At 38.7% G+C, this 18,563-nt stretch overlaps 1 protein-coding gene across 1 annotated transcript; it reads left to right on the top strand.

The window, feature by feature from the left end:
- Positions 1-2,048: 2,048 nt before the first annotated feature.
- Positions 2,049-9,180, top strand: LOC109056956 (dolichyl-diphosphooligosaccharide--protein glycosyltransferase subunit 1-like). Its single transcript, XM_019074145.2, has 10 exons — positions 2,049-2,429; positions 3,046-3,110; positions 4,400-4,706; positions 5,250-5,459; positions 5,710-5,902; positions 5,991-6,090; positions 6,190-6,328; positions 7,604-7,723; positions 7,803-8,048; positions 8,133-9,180. Exons 1-10 carry the CDS (start codon positions 2,196-2,198, stop codon positions 8,313-8,315), a joined length of 1,797 nt encoding a protein of 598 aa, XP_018929690.2. The 5' UTR covers positions 2,049-2,195; the 3' UTR covers positions 8,316-9,180.
- Positions 9,181-18,563: the final 9,383 nt, after the last annotated feature.

Genomic DNA, 18,563 nt, shown 5'->3' with positions numbered 1-18,563 from the left:
CAATGGTTATTGTACATCTACAAAAACATCATATATATATATATATATATATATATATATATATATATACTTTTCAAAAGTTTGGATTTTTTTTATTTTTTTATAAGACTTATGCTCACCAAGGCTACATTTGTTTAACAATAAAAGCATTTATATTATTAAATACTATTATATCATGATACATCACTATAGTATCTAATAGTTTGATACTTTAAAATGTAATTTACTGCTGTGATGGTAAAGAATTTTAAGCATCATTACTTCATTTCTCAGTGTCACATGATTCTTCAGAAATCATTCTAATATGCTGATTTGCTGCTCAAGAAACTTTTCTCATTAGTATCCAGTGTTGGGAAGGTTACTTTGTAAATTTAATAGGTTACAGATAACAAGTTACCCTATTTAAAATGTAACAAGTAGTGTAACTATTTCAATTACATTATTAAAGTAATGTTAGGCTACTGATTTCTGTTAATCATTTTGAAACATTTAAACCAGGCAGGGTTAACCTTACAGTAGTACACCGATTACTGTCAGACTTTCAAAGTCCTTCATCACTTGAATTAAGATTATAATAATGTAATTTTAAAGCACAGCCACCACAAAATCAGACTTTAGCACCTCTTTTTACTTTGAGATCGTTCTGAGGTTAAATACAGATTTAAAATCATAACAAGATAGCTATAATACCGTTTTTTAAATCAAATCTTTGCATAGTTAAAAACAGTTAATCTTAAAAATAAAGCATATACTATACATAAACCCAAATAGCCTATTAAATAAAACAGTTATTGAATAAGCATGTGTCCTAAACTCCTGAAACATTGGTGTCTCATATTTTAAAGCAGTCAATCCAATTTGGGGAAGAATCAATCAAATCTGTGTATGTGGGTCAAAGACAAAAAAGTGTTTAAGCATAAAAAAAAAGTGTAATACTGCTTCAAACTGTTGTAGTTTTCCCCCCAAAAATGCAAAAAGTTTTCTGTTTTATTTAATTGCAGTTTTGTTTTTATTTTTCTGAGCAAAAAATAAATATCATACATTTTCCCCTGATTTACAGAAGACACCCAGTAAAATGTCATTCAGTGTAACAGTCTTGTCAGGCATATTTACAACAAAAATCAATTTATGACATATTAAAAGACTAATTACTTTCACCCCAAATACTAATTAGTTATAATTTTACATTTTTAACATTTGTCACTATCCTAGGTTTTGCCCATTTGTCAGTAAGAATTTTTTTACTAATTTAAAACACAATAAAATTTTGTATGCTCCATTATTCTTTTAGATATTTTAATATGTACACGTCAGAATAAGCATGTTGTTTGAATTTTTGCATAAATATTGTGTTACACTGAATGACAATGTAACATTATTTCAACCAAATTTTGACATTTTATTCTCCAAAAACGTATTTGAAACCTTAAAAGTAGACATTTTACTTACTTTTAATGTGCTTTCTATGGACAGAAAATCACTTATGTACATTTATTTTGATGCGGACATATTAATGTCTTTGACCCATGTATGAAAATATTCAGATGTAACCCCCTTTGTAATCGTTAACATTTTTTACAAGTAACTGTAATTGAATTACAATTTTATTTTTCTCTGTAACAGATTACTGTTACTTTTATTTTGTAGTTAAATTACATAATTCCGTTACTCGTTAATTATTATCAATGTTGCAAACAGTTGTGCTGCTTTAATTGTTCATGGAGACTTACTTTTGGATGACTAGAAAGGTCAAAAGAACAACATATATTTTAAACAGAAATATTTTGTAACATGATTAATGCTTTTGCTGTCACTTTTTATCAGTTTACATCCTTGCTGGGAGTAACTATACGTTTTATCCCTGTTTACTCCACAAACTTTCAGCAGGAAAAGTATCCATGTACTTATTCCTTTGAAATGTAGGTTCAATCCATAGATATGTATACAGGTAGATACCTCATTTGTATAGCGCTCATAGAAACAGTCGCTAAAGAGGCATCTACCTCTATATTTATCTATGATCCAGTCACCGTCCGCCATGTTGGTGACGTCACTCCGGAGGGAATGAATGAAGCGTCATCCTTCAGGAGCAGCTTCTGCAGCGCGAGGCCTCACTTGCACGCGCAAACACGTTCATTAGACAGGACTAATTAGATTCATTAACCTCCAAAAACACCGCATATAAAGACAAGACCATGTGGAGCGGCGGTGCGGCGATTTTCGTGCTGGTGTCGTGTGTTTTCTGCGCGTCGGCGCTTGCGGACGGACTGGTGAACGAGGACGTGAAGCGCACGCTGGACCTGAGCTCGCACCTCGCCAAGATCACGGCGGAGATTCAGCTCGCGAATCACGGAGCCGCGCGCGTCAACAGCTTGACGCTCGCGCTGGAGGCCGAGCTCGCGCCGCACCTTGCCTTCATCGGTGCATCTGTAAGTCAATTAAATATACATTATTTCTGAACCGTATTTTTTTTAGCACAGACACAAAAGGTAGTGCAACCTGTAGCCTGAGCTAGCTGCAGTATTCTGCTAAATTTGCAAAGAAAATTTGACGTAACACTTAATCAGCGTAGTTAAGATGTAATGCTGGTTCAGTTCAATACTTTGCATGAATTATAATATGATGCACTTAGCGTTATTGAGGTGTTTTATGCAGTAGTTAGCATTAGCAGTGGGTGTTCAGCGCACTTCCGCTTTGCTCTGTCAGTGCCAGCGTGACACGTAAGCTCTGGACGCACAATTCACTTCCGTGCACGATCTCTACTGCAGTGTTATACAGAAGCACGTATCCAGAGTCATTTGGCTTTCTTGCTTTAAATAAAAGGTTTCTCGTGCTTAAAAGTGTACGTAATCAGCTTTTTGACAGGCACTGAATCCACACACCAAGCGCTCATTTGCATGCAGCTGACTTTGATCTGTAGACAAAGGGCTTGTGTTTAAGCCTGAACATAGTTTAGGGTTATGAATGGATTTGCCCTGTTTTTCTTACTTTAGAATGCATATTAAAAAATCGTTCTGGTTTTAAGGCAAGTTTTTATCTTCTCAGGTAAAGGGGGAGGAAGAGGAGGATGAAGGTCTGGAGCTGAAAGAGACAACTCTCCATGGCCAAAGGTAAACACTTGGAGGAAACCATCAGTATTAGACTGTTCACTGTGCCAACAAAACTGAATTTGAATTAGGGCTGCACACTGTGTGCAAAAGATCCACGCTGTGTGAGCTGGATGTGGACCGGAGGCTTCAGCTGTCACTGGACACATGAGCAATCAGCTTCAAACTGTGCTGCACTACATCCAGTTTCCAGCTATGTCTTATCATGTTTACTGTATACTGTATGTAAAATTAACATTACCTGGTCTTTATTTGAGGAAAATGTGATTTCACACTTACCAGATTTCTGAGTGTAATGTTGGATATGGTGTTTGCTTATTATTCTTTTTCATTTTTTATCCTCTTCTGAAAAGGCCTTGCAGTTTACAGACTCAAGAAGCTGTTAAACTAAGGGTGGGCGATCTTTTTTTTTTTTTTTTTTTTTTTTTTTGTTTTTGGTTTTTTTTTATATCGATCACGATATAAAACTGACAGATCATGCTAAACTATACATTTTTTTTAACTATTTTTTTTTCAAATGAATTCTTTTTTAGTTTGTGTTTCAGTAAATATCATGTAAAATAAATATACATTTTTATTGCAGAATTTAAGCAGTGAAATTCCTAATATTTATTCCAACAATTCCAATGATGTCAGTGATTTTCTGTTAAAACAACAACTACAAAACCCAGCAAGCACAGCTGCAGACAATATAGAGTAGGCAGCATTTGAAGTGGATCAAAGCCTTTCATCAAAGTTGTCCTAAAAACAAAACCGTACGCGTTCTTGTCTTAGGACAACTTTGGTTAACTTTTTTTTTTTTTGATCCGCTTCAATTGTTGACTACTGTATTTGAAGAGATGTGTTTGGATTTCTTACACTTTGCTCACTGATTTAGTTATAGCAAACAGCACAAGTGGCTTCTAGAATCATCACAAACTGCTGTATTAAGCTTTAATTTGAGCAGAATATTGCAATGGAGATCGCTAAACTTTCAGATGTTTTCAACATGTTTTTTTTCTTTGTTCCCACCAGTGCAGAGAGAGCAAGTGCACATGGTTGCCAGGTTGAGAAGATTAAGTAAAACACTCTGCATAAAATGCATCCATTTAAGATGGGGGATATAAACCCTTTGTGATCGTGATAACGATTATAAAGCGATTAATCATGTAGGCATCAGATTAAGCATTGTGTGTTGCTGTTTAGACTACAAGATTCATTTCTCTTGGTGTGTATATAAAATATTTCCTTTTCTTGGAGTTGTGTGTATATATTATTTACAGCTCAGACGTTTTTGTTTTCTCTTCCTGCAGTGGTAAATTCTTCGAGGCACAGTTACCGTCGTCTCTTGCTCCGGGTGCTAAACTGCGGGTGAAGGTTGAGACCGTGTTCAGTCACGTGCTGAAACCCTTCCCCTCTCACATCACCCAGGCTGAGCAACAGCTGGTGGTCTTCCAGGGGAACCACTACCTGTACTCCCCATACCCCACCCGCTCCCAGACCACCCGCGTCCGCCTGGCCTCCAAAACTGTGGAGAGCTACACCAAGCTGGGCAACCCCACCAAGAGCGAGGAGTCCATTGAATATGGGCCGTTCAAAGATGTTCCTCCCTTCAGCCAGGTGACTGACCATAATAATCACGTGTTGTACTGTGTGTTTACATGATGATATTGTCATCACCTGGTAACTATGAAATTAATTTACACAATACATCACTTGAGTTTTGTTTTTACATACAAAACAGTTCAGGGTCAGTCTGTTTTCTCTTCTGCTCATCGTTATTTTTTAAAGAATATATTTCTGTGATGCAAATCTGAATTCTCAGCACCATTATTTCAGTCTTCAGTGTCACATGATCCTTCAGAAATCATTCTAATATGCTGTTTTGCTGCTCAAGAAACATTTATCAATGTTGTAAACAGTAAAATACTTTTTACTTCCATGATTTGAATGTTTGAAAGAACAGCATTTGACATTTTTGTAACTTAAATGTCTTTCCTGTCACTTTTGACCAATTTAATGCTTTTATTTTTTTTCTATATATATATATATAATTTTTTTTTTTTTTTTTTTTTTTTCAAAAGCAAAAAAAAATAAAAACTCTTACTGACCTCATATTTTTGAATGGTAGTGTATAACATTTTGAAAACTGCTGGTTTGTAGGATGACATGAAGATCCACTATGAGAACAACACACCCTTCCTCACCATCAGCAGCATCACTCGCACCATCGAGGTTTCTCACTGGGGCAACATCGCTGTGGAGGAAACCATCGACCTGAGACACACCGGTGCTTACCTGAAGGGGCCTTTCTCCCGCTATGACTACCAGAGACAGTCTGACAGCGGCATTTCATCAGTCAAATCTTTCAAGGTGTCTTAACGCTCTCTTATTTGTATTCATTTTTTGAAACTCTTTAAAGAATTAAGCAAAATGACAGCTGGTCCAACATGCTCGCTCAGCCAAAGGTGGCGTCCCAGCAGCCAACTCTAAACAATTCTGTTTTGGTCAGAGCTATTCATTTATTTTTATTTAGCACACAGATCTTAAATGAAGCTTTAAACTAGATTGAGTAGAAGGAACATTTGGTGTTCTTCAGCTTGCTTACTGTGTCTTCCTGCAGACCATCCTCCCAGCCTCTGCTCAGGACGTGTATTACCGTGATGAGATCGGGAACATCTCCACCTCTCACCTCCAAGTTCTAGATGATTCCGTAGAGGTTGAAATCCGTCCCCGTTTCCCGCTGTTCGGTGGCTGGAAAACACATTACATCATTGGTTATAATCTTCCCAGCTATGAATATCTCTACAATCTCGGTGGGTGTCTGGTATCAAGTTAACAGATTAAAAACATTTTCTATTAAATTAAACCCTTTATAATGGCATGCATCCTTTTGTCGTTTAGGAGATCAGTATGCCCTGAAAATGCGTCTGGTCGATCATATCTATGATGACCAGGTTATTGACCAACTGACTGTGAAACTGATCCTTCCTGAAGGAGCCAGGTGAGCATCTGATATGCTTTAGCATGAGCATATCTCACAATCAAAATCATCAAGTTTGATTTGGTGGTTTACCACTACTCTGTTGTTTTCTTTTTTCAGAAGTATTATCGTGGTGGATACTTACTACATCACCCGCAGCCAGGACGAGCTGCATTACACTTACCTGGACACCTTCGGCAGACCTGTGCTGGTGGCCACCAAGAACAATCTGGTGGAGCAGCACATTCAGGATGTTGTGGTAAGCTAAGACTTGCATAGAAAACTCACAACAAGGTCAAAGCACATGTAGAAACATTGGGCCTCGTTCATGAAACCTGCGTAGTAATTTCCCCGTAAAACATACCTTCCCGAAAACTGTCCTCCGGAATCACAAATGCTTCGAAAAACATCAGATTTCATAGTTAAGCATGTGTATGTTAATGGATTCCAGTCATTCATAAATAGGATGCATGTGCACACAATTAGTGTAAATTACTATGGAAGTTATGTGTCCAGGAATGCTGTGGAATCTTCTGGAATCCCTTCTCAGGTTTGGCTCCAGTATATTGCATAAATGCAAAAAAAAAAAAAAAAAAGACTAAATTTTTGAATTTAGCAGACACTTTTATCCAAAGCGACTTGCAGCGCATCCAGGCTATACATTATTTTCTTTTACCAGTATGTGTTCCCTGGGATTCGAACCCACAACCTTTTGCGCTGCTAATGCATTGCTCTACTACTGAGCCACAGAAACAGTAGGCCATATGCCTGAGAATAAATATCCAATTAAAGTTTGTCCATCAAAGCATTTTTAGCCAGCTGAAAAAATGCCAGGTGCACTTCTGAAAATGGACAGCTGGTGGCGCATCAGAACGCTTTGGTGGCACAGGGTTTTTCCAGCTGAGAAGCTTTTTATGCTATGATTTGAAACATCCACAGCATTAATGTATTACTAGCTTCTCATTTTGATTGTATTACAGAATATTAAAATGCAGTAACCAGCAATATTAACTTCTCCAAAGTTAGGATGGTTGATCAGTGTAGTATCTGTCCCGCCCCCCTCCACTGATTGGACGGCTGGGTAAAAGTGACAGTGATGAACACTGCATTTTACCCAAAGTTAAACATTTTCAACTCTCAGCTAAAAAATAAATAAATAAATAAATATGCAATAGACGAAAAAAAAAAAAACATTTTGCACATTTCTTTCTTACCAACTAACATTTTGAAAATACAAACATTTTCATGAATTCGAATTTTTGAACAATTTACACACAAATTAGTTCTGCTCGTGTTTCATGAATGTGGCCCGTTGTCCTTTTATCATTATTTATGCCAATTCTACTCCTCCTTTAAAGTACAGGTGCATTTGCTCAGTAGCTTCAGATTTTTCCAATGGAATTGAAGTGCATGTAAAGTTGTTACAAAGTGCCAAAAATGCTTTGTGATGGTAATGTCAGCAAAAATGTTCTTGTTCAAAAAGTGAACCAGTTGAGTAACCCCAAAAGTGAGTATTAACCGTCTTTCTCATTAGGTCCACTACAACTTCAATAAGATCCTGATGCTGCAGGAGCCTTTGTTAGTGGTGGGAGCGTTCTACATCCTCTTTTTTACTGTCATCATCTACGTGCGCCTCGACTTCTCGATCACAAAGGTGCGTCTGGAGCACACAGTATTGTTGAAGTGACCGAAGGTGTCACATTGTAAACTAAGTTGTCGGTTTCCTCCATTAGGATCCAGCAGCAGAGGTGCGCATGAAGGTGGCCTCCATCACCGAGCAGGTCTTGACTCTGGTGAACAAGCGTCTAGGTCTGTACCGCCACATGGACGAAGTTGTGAACCGCTACAAGCAGTCCCGCGATACCGGAGCACTGAACAGCGGCCGCAAGACCCTGGAGGCCGAACACCGCACCCTCTCCAATGACATCAGTGCATTACAAGCCCGTCTCAAATCAGAGGGCTCCGATCTGGCTGAAAAAGTAGAGTCATCACAAAGCCCATCTTTTAACTTATTCCAAAATGTTGCTGCAAGCTCTAAATGTTTTCGGTCTCTCCATCTGCAGGTTGGTGAGATACAGAAGTTGGACAGCCAGCTGAAGGATCTGGTGTGCCGATCCTGTCAGGAGGCGGAACGCCTGGTGGCTGGAAAGGTGAAGAAGGACGCCTACATCGAGTCTGATAAAACCCTGTCAGGCAAGAGGCAGGAGCTGGTCAGCCGCATCGACAACCTTCTGGATGCCTTGTAAACCAAACATCAGAGATCCAGTCTTCAGCCGGGCCAGGAAACAGTCACCGCCCTCAGAAACAGTCACCTGCACTCAGACTGGACTGACAGATCAATAGTGTACACTCACAAACAATGTGTATCATTCTGTGAACATCATGTTTGTGTCTTCGGAGGACGTGAAAGTGATTTTTGCAGGATGTGCATGTTGTTTTGTGTTGCTGAATGTGTGTGATTGGAAGAGGGGTCTTTTTTTTTTTTTTTTTTTTTTTTTTTTTAAGTTTCAAGTTTCTGAATGTCTAATGCAGTCTTCATTCACACAATCCAGCAGACCGGTTCCTTTAATATTCATTTGCAGTTTTGGAGTTGGGTTTGAATTGAAATTAGCTCTATAACCCTCACCTGAAAAATGTCTGCACTTATTGTTTCCAAAAAAAAGAAAAAAGAGAGACCGAGAATAGAACATGATTATGGGACATCAGATACTGAAAAGGTTGCCGCTGATATTCTCATGTTTGGAAATTTTCTATTGGGGTTTTATTTCACATTTTTGTGTGATTTTTCATTTTTTTTGTAAATGATGCATTTAATTTCTACAATGAATGACATGAATGAGATTGATTTTTGTACGCCAAGGGTAAATGTGACCGATTTTGCTGGTAAAATGTTTTCAGTCCGTGAATAAATAACGTGTAAAACAAGACCTGTGATGTGAATATTTTGTTTATTTTTTTTTTTTTTCATTTACTCAACTGTCTGCAAAGAAGAACATTTCTACTTCAGGCCATAAGACACCTGACATTTTATCTAACTAAAAAAAATCAGCTTCTATAATTACTGTCATTGTTTCCATAAATATTTTTTCCCATTAAAAACAATATATTTGAGCTGTGTCTTGTTCTTAAGCAAAACTGCAAGCATGAATAATTCTTTGGGATGTAAGAAATTGACACTTGAATACTTTGCAACACAACAGATCACAAAGTTTATTTGGTACTTTATTTTTAATGTTGCTGCTACAATGTTAGAAGCTATCTCTCTCTCTCACTGTATACTGTGTAATAAACCTCTTTTTAGCAAAAGGCTCAGTTACCAATAAGTCTGTTTGGAATTAGCATGTTCCCAAAACTTAATTCAGTCACATAATAAGAAGTCAAATTAGTCTTGCTTTTTTATATATTTGTAGCTCATATGGTTTGGTCTGCTGGTGAAAAAGAAATGCAGTCTACTCATCCGCATAATGAGTTTGCATGTTATGACCACAGGAGGGCACTATTAGCATGTATACTGCCTTGGCCAAAAGTTTTGACACGAATATTAATTTTCACAAAGTCTGCTGCCTTAGTTTTTATGATGGCAATTTGTATATACTCCAGAATGTTATGAAGCGTGGTCAGATGAATTGCAATTAATTGCAATGAATCTTCGCCATGAAAATGAACTTAATCCCAAAAACATTTCCGCTGCATTTCGGCCTTGCCACAAAAGGACCAGCTGACATCGTGTCAGTGTTTCTCTCATTAACACAGGTGAGAGTGTTGAGTTAGAATAACAGACTGGAAGCTTTAAAAGGAGGGTGGTGCTTGAAATCATTGTTCTTCCTCTGTTAACTATGGTGACCTGCAAGGAAACGTGTGCAGTCATCATTGCTTTGCACAAAAAGGTATTCACAGGCAAGGATAAGGCTGCACCTAAATCAATCATTCATCGGATCATCAAGAACTTAAATGGGAAAGGTTCAACTGCTGTGAAGAAGGCTTCAGGGCACCCAAGAAAGTCCGGTGAGTGCCAGGACCGTCTCCTTAAGTTGATTCAGCTGCGGGATCGGGGCACTACCAGTGCAGAGCTTGTTCAGGAATGAGTGAGTGCAACTGGATGCACAGTGAGGCCAAGACTTTTGGACAACAGCCTGGTGTCAAGAAAGGGGCAGCAAAGAAACCACTTCTCTCCAGGAAAAACATCATGGACAGACTGATATTCTCCGAAAGGTACAGAAATTGGACTGCTGAGGAATGGGGTAAAGTCAATTTCACTGATGAATCCCCATTCTGATTGTTTGGGGCAACCGGAATAAAGCCTGTCCAGGGAAGAAAAGGTGAGCGCTACCATGAGTCCTGTGTCATGCCAACAGTAAAGCATCCTGAGACCATTCACGTGGGGTTGCTTCTCAGCCAACGGAGTGGGCTCTCTCACAATTTTGCCTAAGAACACAGAATAAAGAATGTTACAAAAATATCCCCCGAGAGCAACTTCTCCCAACCATCCAAGGACAGTTTGGTGAGGAGCAATGCCTCTTCCAGGATGCTGGAGCACCTTGCCATAAGGCAAAAGTGATAACTAAATGGCTCGGGGAACTAAGTTTGGGTCCATGGCCAGGAAACTCCCCATTGAGAACTTGTGGTCAGTCCATAAGAAGCAGGTGGACAAACAAAAACCCACAAATGACACTTATGAAATTCTTGTAATTATACTTCAATGTACCATAGTAACATCTGACAAAAAGATCTAAAAACACTGTAGCAGCGGAATGAGAACATACTCGAGCTATCTCAACCTGAATCTAAACCATGGGCTATGTTAGCCCTAGTTAACATTTTAACGCCTCTGATGTACAAAGTAAGGGTTAAAAAGAACATCTATGCCCAAAAGGGGCAGAGTTACCATTTTTACACTATTTTATAGCACTGTGTCATTAAAATGACCTTACTACAAAGTGCTTCTATACAGGACTAGCACATCATGTCCAGGAACCAATTCTCAGCCAAACCCAAGAAGCTGGCAAAGGCCAACCTGAGGTCATCACCTTCATGAGGTCATCACTGGTCAGCACAGGGCCATTTCCTGTGCCAAAACAACAAGAACCATTCTCGTCTCCATGATAACGTAGACATATTGTATATGCTGTACAATAATCATTCTGAAAATACACACTGGAGGGAAACCAAGACAATGTCTGTTAGCACTGATGCTTAGAGCGACCGGACACTTACAATGGCACGCACTCTGTGTTTGTGGTTAGTGTTGCACACCGGAGGGTGGGAAACCCTGCGAAACGCTCATTCTCACACATTCGCAGACAAAATGCTGTCAAAATGGCTTTTGTGAAAGTCAAAGGTCATGTGTGAATGCTGAACAGAACACAAACAGAAACTTTTCTAGAATTGCTGTATGCTTGTGTTTTTTTAAATGTTCATTACATACTCCTGCTATAGCTCACATGTTTACAGTTACAGAACTTGATAACATCTGTCAGTACATTAGTTTGGGTCATACTGAAGTGAGAGTATTCTGTAACACATGGGCAATACTGACATAACTGTGCATGTACTGATTTTGTAATTATTTAATTTATTTTTATTTTTTCATTACCATTCAAAAGTTTGGGGTCAGTACTATTTATATTATTATTATTATTTTTTTTTTAAGAAATACTTTTTTTATTATTTTAGACAGATCACAGTTCCCACAAACTATTTTTAACGTTGATAATAGTAAGAAATGAGCAGCAAAACAGCATAGAATGATTTCTGAAGGATCATGTGACACTGAAATCTTAATATAAGCCAAATCTTAAATATTTATTTATTTTGTGATCAAATAAATGCAGCCTTAGGCATAAGAGGCTTCTTTCCAAAACAATGAAATCTTACAAACCCCAAACTTTTGAATGGTAGTGTAACTACTTTATTATTCTATATAATTATTAATTTTATTTATTATGTAATTCATGATTTATTTTGCGTGACTTTTTTGATGAAACATCATGCCAAAAAAAAAAAAAAAAAACACTGGCAGAGATCTACAGACAAACAGGGAATTATTGGGCTCTTTTTGACTTGGTTTAGTAAGTAGCCACCTAGTTACACCCTAGCAAACACATAGCAACACCCTGCAAGCCATCTACAACTTAGTATATAGTGTTGTGGTGAGTTTTGCACTGAATTTGTCTTTAGATGTGAAACTTTAATTTGATGTTTATAATTTTAACTCCTAATTCGGATCCTGGATGCTGATTGGTCAATACAGTGTTCCATTCATGTTATATTCATGATATAGCGCAGCCTCTCATACCTTATTGCTTAAAGAAACAACTTTTCATCACACATCTTGAGTTTGAGCCACATGTCAGATATTTGAGATAATAAGGCCGTGCATGCAGACACGTTGAGGTTTGTCTTGATTTCCAGCGTGAGCTGATTGGTGAATGAGAATGGGTCGTTACGGGTGAAGCCCCTCCATCAGAGCTTCATCTAGAACATACAGTACAGCTCCTGCCAAAGCTGCGGTTTAGCTGTTGACCAGACCGGAGCTTAAATTCTGTTTGAAACCGGAATCCAGCAGCAGTACTGTATCCTGATGTGGTGCACAATGAAAGCTGAGAAAGAGAGGTGGATGTGAGGGTTGGGGGAGGTGGAGGGTGGGTGCACATGCACTCCAAGCTGAAGAGTTCAATGACAGTTTCTCAAAGCCCAGGCAGAAAGCTCAAGAAGCTCAAGAAGACTCCAGCACCAAACAAAGAGTCCCAACTTGGCTGGTGTTCATTAACGATAGAGCGCCCACAATAGAGGCGAGTGTGAGGTGGTCCCAGGCCCCAAGACTGTACTGACCCACCGTTGATTGATTGTGCCGGCCCGGGCTCACCTGCAGCCCCTGCACACACACACGTCCTGACAGCCTGCAGAGAGACCCGTCAGTGTCAGAGAACAATATCCTGCACTGTGCAGCTTGCAACTGAGCACGCTCGTAAATCACCACGGTGACAGAGACACCGCCTTCACTGTCCGCACTCCATGACACGCACACATGCATGCAAACAAACATACACACACACTCTCTGTCAGAAAACCTCAAGCTGTGCAACTACATGAAAGGGGTGTTTTTGAAAGGTTACATTGTGGCACCTGACTTGGGCCGGCAAAGAGAAATATTCTGCTTATTAATCAGGATTTGTTTTTACATTAAATGTGTTTTTTTTGTAATTATGAATTTTATTTGTGTAATTATGAAATGTGATGCTGGTTTATGGCATAGTGATGCTTTTTGTTGAAGCAGGTCTTCTACTTAAATATGAATATGAATCATAATCTTTCATCAATATGCAATTATTTGCCTCTGAAACCAACCACTTTCTTTTTCGGTTGAAGTCACCAATCGCACTTGCTTTTTCTGCTACCAGATTCAGATTTTTACATTTGACGTCAACCAGCAATTTATTGCACAAAAGGTTACATAAAATCCTTAAAATCTAGCATGGAAATTATTTATTATTTAAGCCAATAATGCACTATACAAAGCATATAATATTGGTACAAACCATCATCAATGCAATTTTATTTCTTATTAATGGCTCATGTTTTCTTTTGCATAGTTTTGCTTTGTACATTGTTGAAGATGAAAGCTTCTATCATGAGAAAGATGAATTTGTGGCAAAACACCATAGAGTTTGGAAAGATGGTGGTTGATTAATTTTAAGGTGTCCCTGTTATACATGCTCTTACTATAGTATTAATAGTAAATTATGCATAACTACAAGCAACTAACCCTAAACCTGTAAGTTCATGTTTTAATTAATATCACTCAGTACTTGTTTGTGCAAGGACACCTCAAAATAAAGTGTAACCAGATTTTCCTAATTTTCTATGCTAAGTATACAAAATTATGTGATTAGCTACATTCAGCATTGTTTTCCCCTACTATCTGTGACAGTATCAGACAGACCTGCTAGTTAAGAGTCACTATTTAAACACTTTTTCCAATTCAAGCAATTCCTAAAAATCCCAAGAATTTCCCACCTAGATTTAAACACAGCCCATCCTTGTCCCATTACAGATGTAAAATGGGTAGCATTTCATGTTGTTTCAACATTTCATGTCTACTTTATATTAAACTTTCAATAGCCATTTTAACTAATTAATCGTTTTCCATTATTTTCTAGCTGCTCAATCTCATAAAGCCTTGCAATTATCCAGCTTTATTCAAGAAACAAAGACCTCCAGCAGTCTAACAGGAAACAGACACCCCTCCACAGGTGAATATATGACCCCTAAACATCCCCACATAAGGTGGACATCCTCCAAAATATACTTTTCCATTATGGCTTTAAATTAAACTAAGGCTAAATTCTGATTAAATGAGCTATTTTTGAATTTTCTACATTGACAGCTGTAAATAGTGCACAGTTAAGGTAATGAGTAGTACTTAAATTTTTCCCTTTAGATTAGATTGAAATTAGAATTAAATAAATATATGTATTTTTTAATATTATAATATTATAAATATTATATTATAAATATATTTAATATAATATTATAAATAAATATTGTTCAATACTTGGGGGTCAGTAAGAATTTTTAATGTTTTCGAAAGAAGTGTCTTATGCTCAATACTGTCCTGATGCTAAACTTTTGAAAGGTGGTGTGAATAAATACATTTTTAACTATGCATTTTTAATATACTATGTGTATATACACATATATTTACCATTTTTAAATGTATTTATTAAATAAATGTATTAAATTGGAAGGTACACAGACCCTCCCTGGATCAGGACGTCGCTCCAAACTGGATGAAAGAACCAAGACGAAACTGGTCAGAGAGGCGACCAAGAGGCCTACAGCAACTCTGAAGCAGTTGAAGGAATTTATGACAAAGAGTGGTCATTGTGTGCAAGTGACAACAATATCCCACATTCTCCACAAATCTGGCTTGTATGGGAGGGTTGCAAGAAAAAACTCCTCAAGAAAGGCCACATGCAGTCACGACAAAATGCACCTTGAAGATTCTGAACCAGATGAGACTAAAATTGAATTATTTGGCCTCAACACCAAAGAATGTGTCTGGTGGAAATCCAATACAGCTCACCATCCAAATAACAGCATTACAATAAAGCACAGAGGTGGTAATACCCTGTTATGTTTTTTTTCTTCTTCTTCTTCTCTGCAGCAGCGACTGGAGCACTTGTCAGGATAGAAGGAGAAATGGAAAATCTACTGCCCTCTGCCAGGGCATGGCCTAATCAGAGCCCAGACTTAAACCTCATTGAAAATCTGTGGAATGATTTGAAGACTGCAGTCCACAAACGCTCAACATTAAACTGAACTGAACTTGAGCAGTTCTGCAAAGAAGAGTGGGCAAATATTGCAAAGTCTAGATGTACAATGTTAGTAGAGACATATCCCAACAGACTAAAGGCTGTAATTAAAGCAAAAAGTGGTTCAACAAAGTAAATACACAAGGGGGTGATCCTATATTTCAACTCAGTGATCATGTTTTTGTTTTTTTCTCTCTTCACTGACATGTTGGTGTTATATCTTTCACTTGGATATTATAAGTTGCAGTGAGTAAATACAGCTGGATAAAATAAAAACTGTGTCCATCTTCATTTCACACTGTATATTCAATAAAATTAGCTATTTATTAAATATTAGTCTTTTGTATAATGGAAGCAACAGATTAAAGCAATAAGACACTGGGGTACAGTTATTTAGATATTTAAAACCCTCCTTTCCCATGGTAAAATCAGTGTAATGCACAGCTTCAAGTGACTTAGCTTAACTTAAGTCCACTCATGACCACAGCGATTGCCAGTTTAGAAAAGTGCTCAACAATAGAGTATGTGAGAGGCACTGGCCCGTCCAGCGGTCATTCCACACTGACAGAGCTTTAGTAAGAGAAAAAGAGGAGAGAGCAGGATGAAAGGTGAGTGGTGCCCTGCACAGGTGGCAGGTGTGATCACGGCGGTAAAAGACGAGGGACGGCAGGAACAGAGGGACACAAAGGACCAGTCTGTTTCCTGCTCACAGCTGCAGGGGGTGGAGATGAGTCCGGCTGACAGATAGACAGACACGACAGGGGAGGGGAGGGAAGAGACGCGGAGGGAGACGGAAAGATGGAAGGAGAGCTCTGACGGTGATACTTCAAACGCAGGATTGGGTCCTGGGTGCCGAGAGACACATTCTTTCTAAAAGAAGGTGGGGGCAGGCGGAAGAAAGAGGCAGATAGAAAAGAGTAATGCTGCCTGTGTGCAAGTGTGTGTGCTTGTCTGTAGATGTTTAGCTGAGAATAATCTATACAGTGGTTTCAAAAACAATATTTAATGTGTCTGAATAGCAGAGCTTTCGATAAAAATGCATCATCTTCAAACAAATGATACTGGAGATTTTTACAGAATCTATCTATCTATCTATCTATCTATCTATCTATCTATCTATCTATCTATCTATCTATCTATCTATCTATCTATCTATCGAGCTGCTGAACTTTGATATGGCAGGAAAAAAATATTATTAAGAATTTTATTCATTTAATAAGGCTTTTTCTTCATTATGACATCAGGACACTTGTACCCTCCCCTTATTCCCCCCCAAAAAATATTGTTATACACCACGATCGCATGACTTCAGTGTCCCCACCAGTAAGCTTTTGACAACTCTTTAAGTCTGTCCTTATATTGAGCTTGGATTCATCACAGACCTCATGTGAGGCATTTAACCAAAAATCCAACTTTACTTTTCTGATTTGTCATATAAAATATCTGTGTGTGAGATGAAATTGTTTTTATACAGGTGTAAAGACAGTGTATGGTTTCATAATAGATATGTGTTAATCATTGTCTAATCCTTTTGCTCTCCGCCTCATTTGTGTTACAGTCCAGAGCTCCAGCTAAGACCCCCTGATCTCTGCCACATGGCATCCCATCAAAGCACCTCCACCCCGGGCTCTGAGAAGGAGTCAGCCCCCTGATTCATCTCTGGAGGAAGCATGCCTGTGTCAGATCCCTGTCTAATGTTTTTTTTTTTTTTTCATGAGTGTGTATGTGTTATTCTTTGTCTCAGCATGACTCCAAATGTAGTTTCAACCAAGCTCCCTGTCAAAATACTTATACAATAGCCCAACCACTTCAGGACACACACACACACACAGAGAGAGAGAGATATGTTAGTACATATTTGACTCTTTCTGAATGTCTTCACAACCATAACCATCTGTCACACAAACTTGGACAGATTGGAAGGGCAAGGTCACTTCCCATTGGCCACAAGTCTAACCTTCTGTTTTCCAGGGCAGCTTTTTTCTGCTACTCGACTGCTGATAGGAAACTTAGATAGTCTGCTGAGCTCAGTAGAGACAAAAGGACTTTTCCTTCTCACCTCCCCAGACACTTCAAAACATCTTTCCATATCCTCTCTTCATACTCTCTCTCTCCTTATCCCTCTCTACTTTTTCTATCCTGCACTTCAGCATTAACTATTTGCCCTCCACCTGTCAGAGCGGAACGTGAAGGTGAGGCCAGGTGTGCTGCCCACCGGCACATGATAAAGTCTGAGGTTTGGAGCTGTTTGACAGATAGGAAGTGACCTCCTGTGCCGGCTGCTTCCCGTTTCACTCTTTATTTACCCCTCCACCAAGTTGTGTGTCAGACCGCCAGTCATGCTGTCCTCTAACATCTGAAGTTCACTTCCACCTGCACCAGCCTGAGACCACACAAAGCTCTTTACCGAGAAGAAAAGCTCACACTGACCTACATGCTCAACCTCTATTTTTTATTAATACCTGAAAATACCATAAAACAAATAATTTTACCTGCTTTTGACCAGTCTAAAGGTAGTAGAGGCAGCATGTCAGTATCAGCTTTGTTTTAGACGATTCTCCTAAAATTACTGAGGAGAAAGAAAAAATATGAGAAGAAAGAGAAGACTGTTCACATACAGAGCACAGGTGTGGTCACATTTAGACTAAATTTCACGGTCCATTTTCCACTGTCAATGAAGTGCTGCTCACACAGAAGTCACTTTCAAAGTAGCTTTCTGTTTGTGTGACCAACTTGAACATATATTTTTTATTTTTTTAAAGTAGACAATGACAAAATCAGTATGTAGTGCTTATAAAGAGGTCATGATAAGAGAAAATAAGGAGTCGTTGCTGAACATAGATCAGTAGAGAGAGAACAATGCTGGGAGATTGTAGGGAGTGATTTTGGAAAGATGATGTTTTAGAGTGCAGACAGGAATGCTGGGGTGAGAGTGAGTTGGACATGTATTATAGAGAGTGGACGGTCAGGGAAGGGAAGAGAACCCGCGAGCTGGAGCCAGTTAAGAGGAATATCAGGAAACCCCCCCCCACCCCCACAGTCAGGACCACCCCTCCCAGCGCCCTCTTCCTGCCAAAACTCAGCACACTTCCTCTGCAGCTATTGGGATTCCCACCTGGGACATTCCATCCATGAAATGGCCTCACGCTCTCTCTCTCTCTCTCTCTCTCTCTCTCTCTT

This window comes from Cyprinus carpio, chromosome A11, assembly GCF_018340385.1.
Source record: "Cyprinus carpio isolate SPL01 chromosome A11, ASM1834038v1, whole genome shotgun sequence".
Classification (NCBI taxonomy): Eukaryota; Metazoa; Chordata; class Actinopteri; order Cypriniformes; family Cyprinidae; genus Cyprinus; species Cyprinus carpio.
Note: the sequence above shows the minus strand (reverse complement) of the source record. Positions and strands in the feature narration are given on the sequence as shown.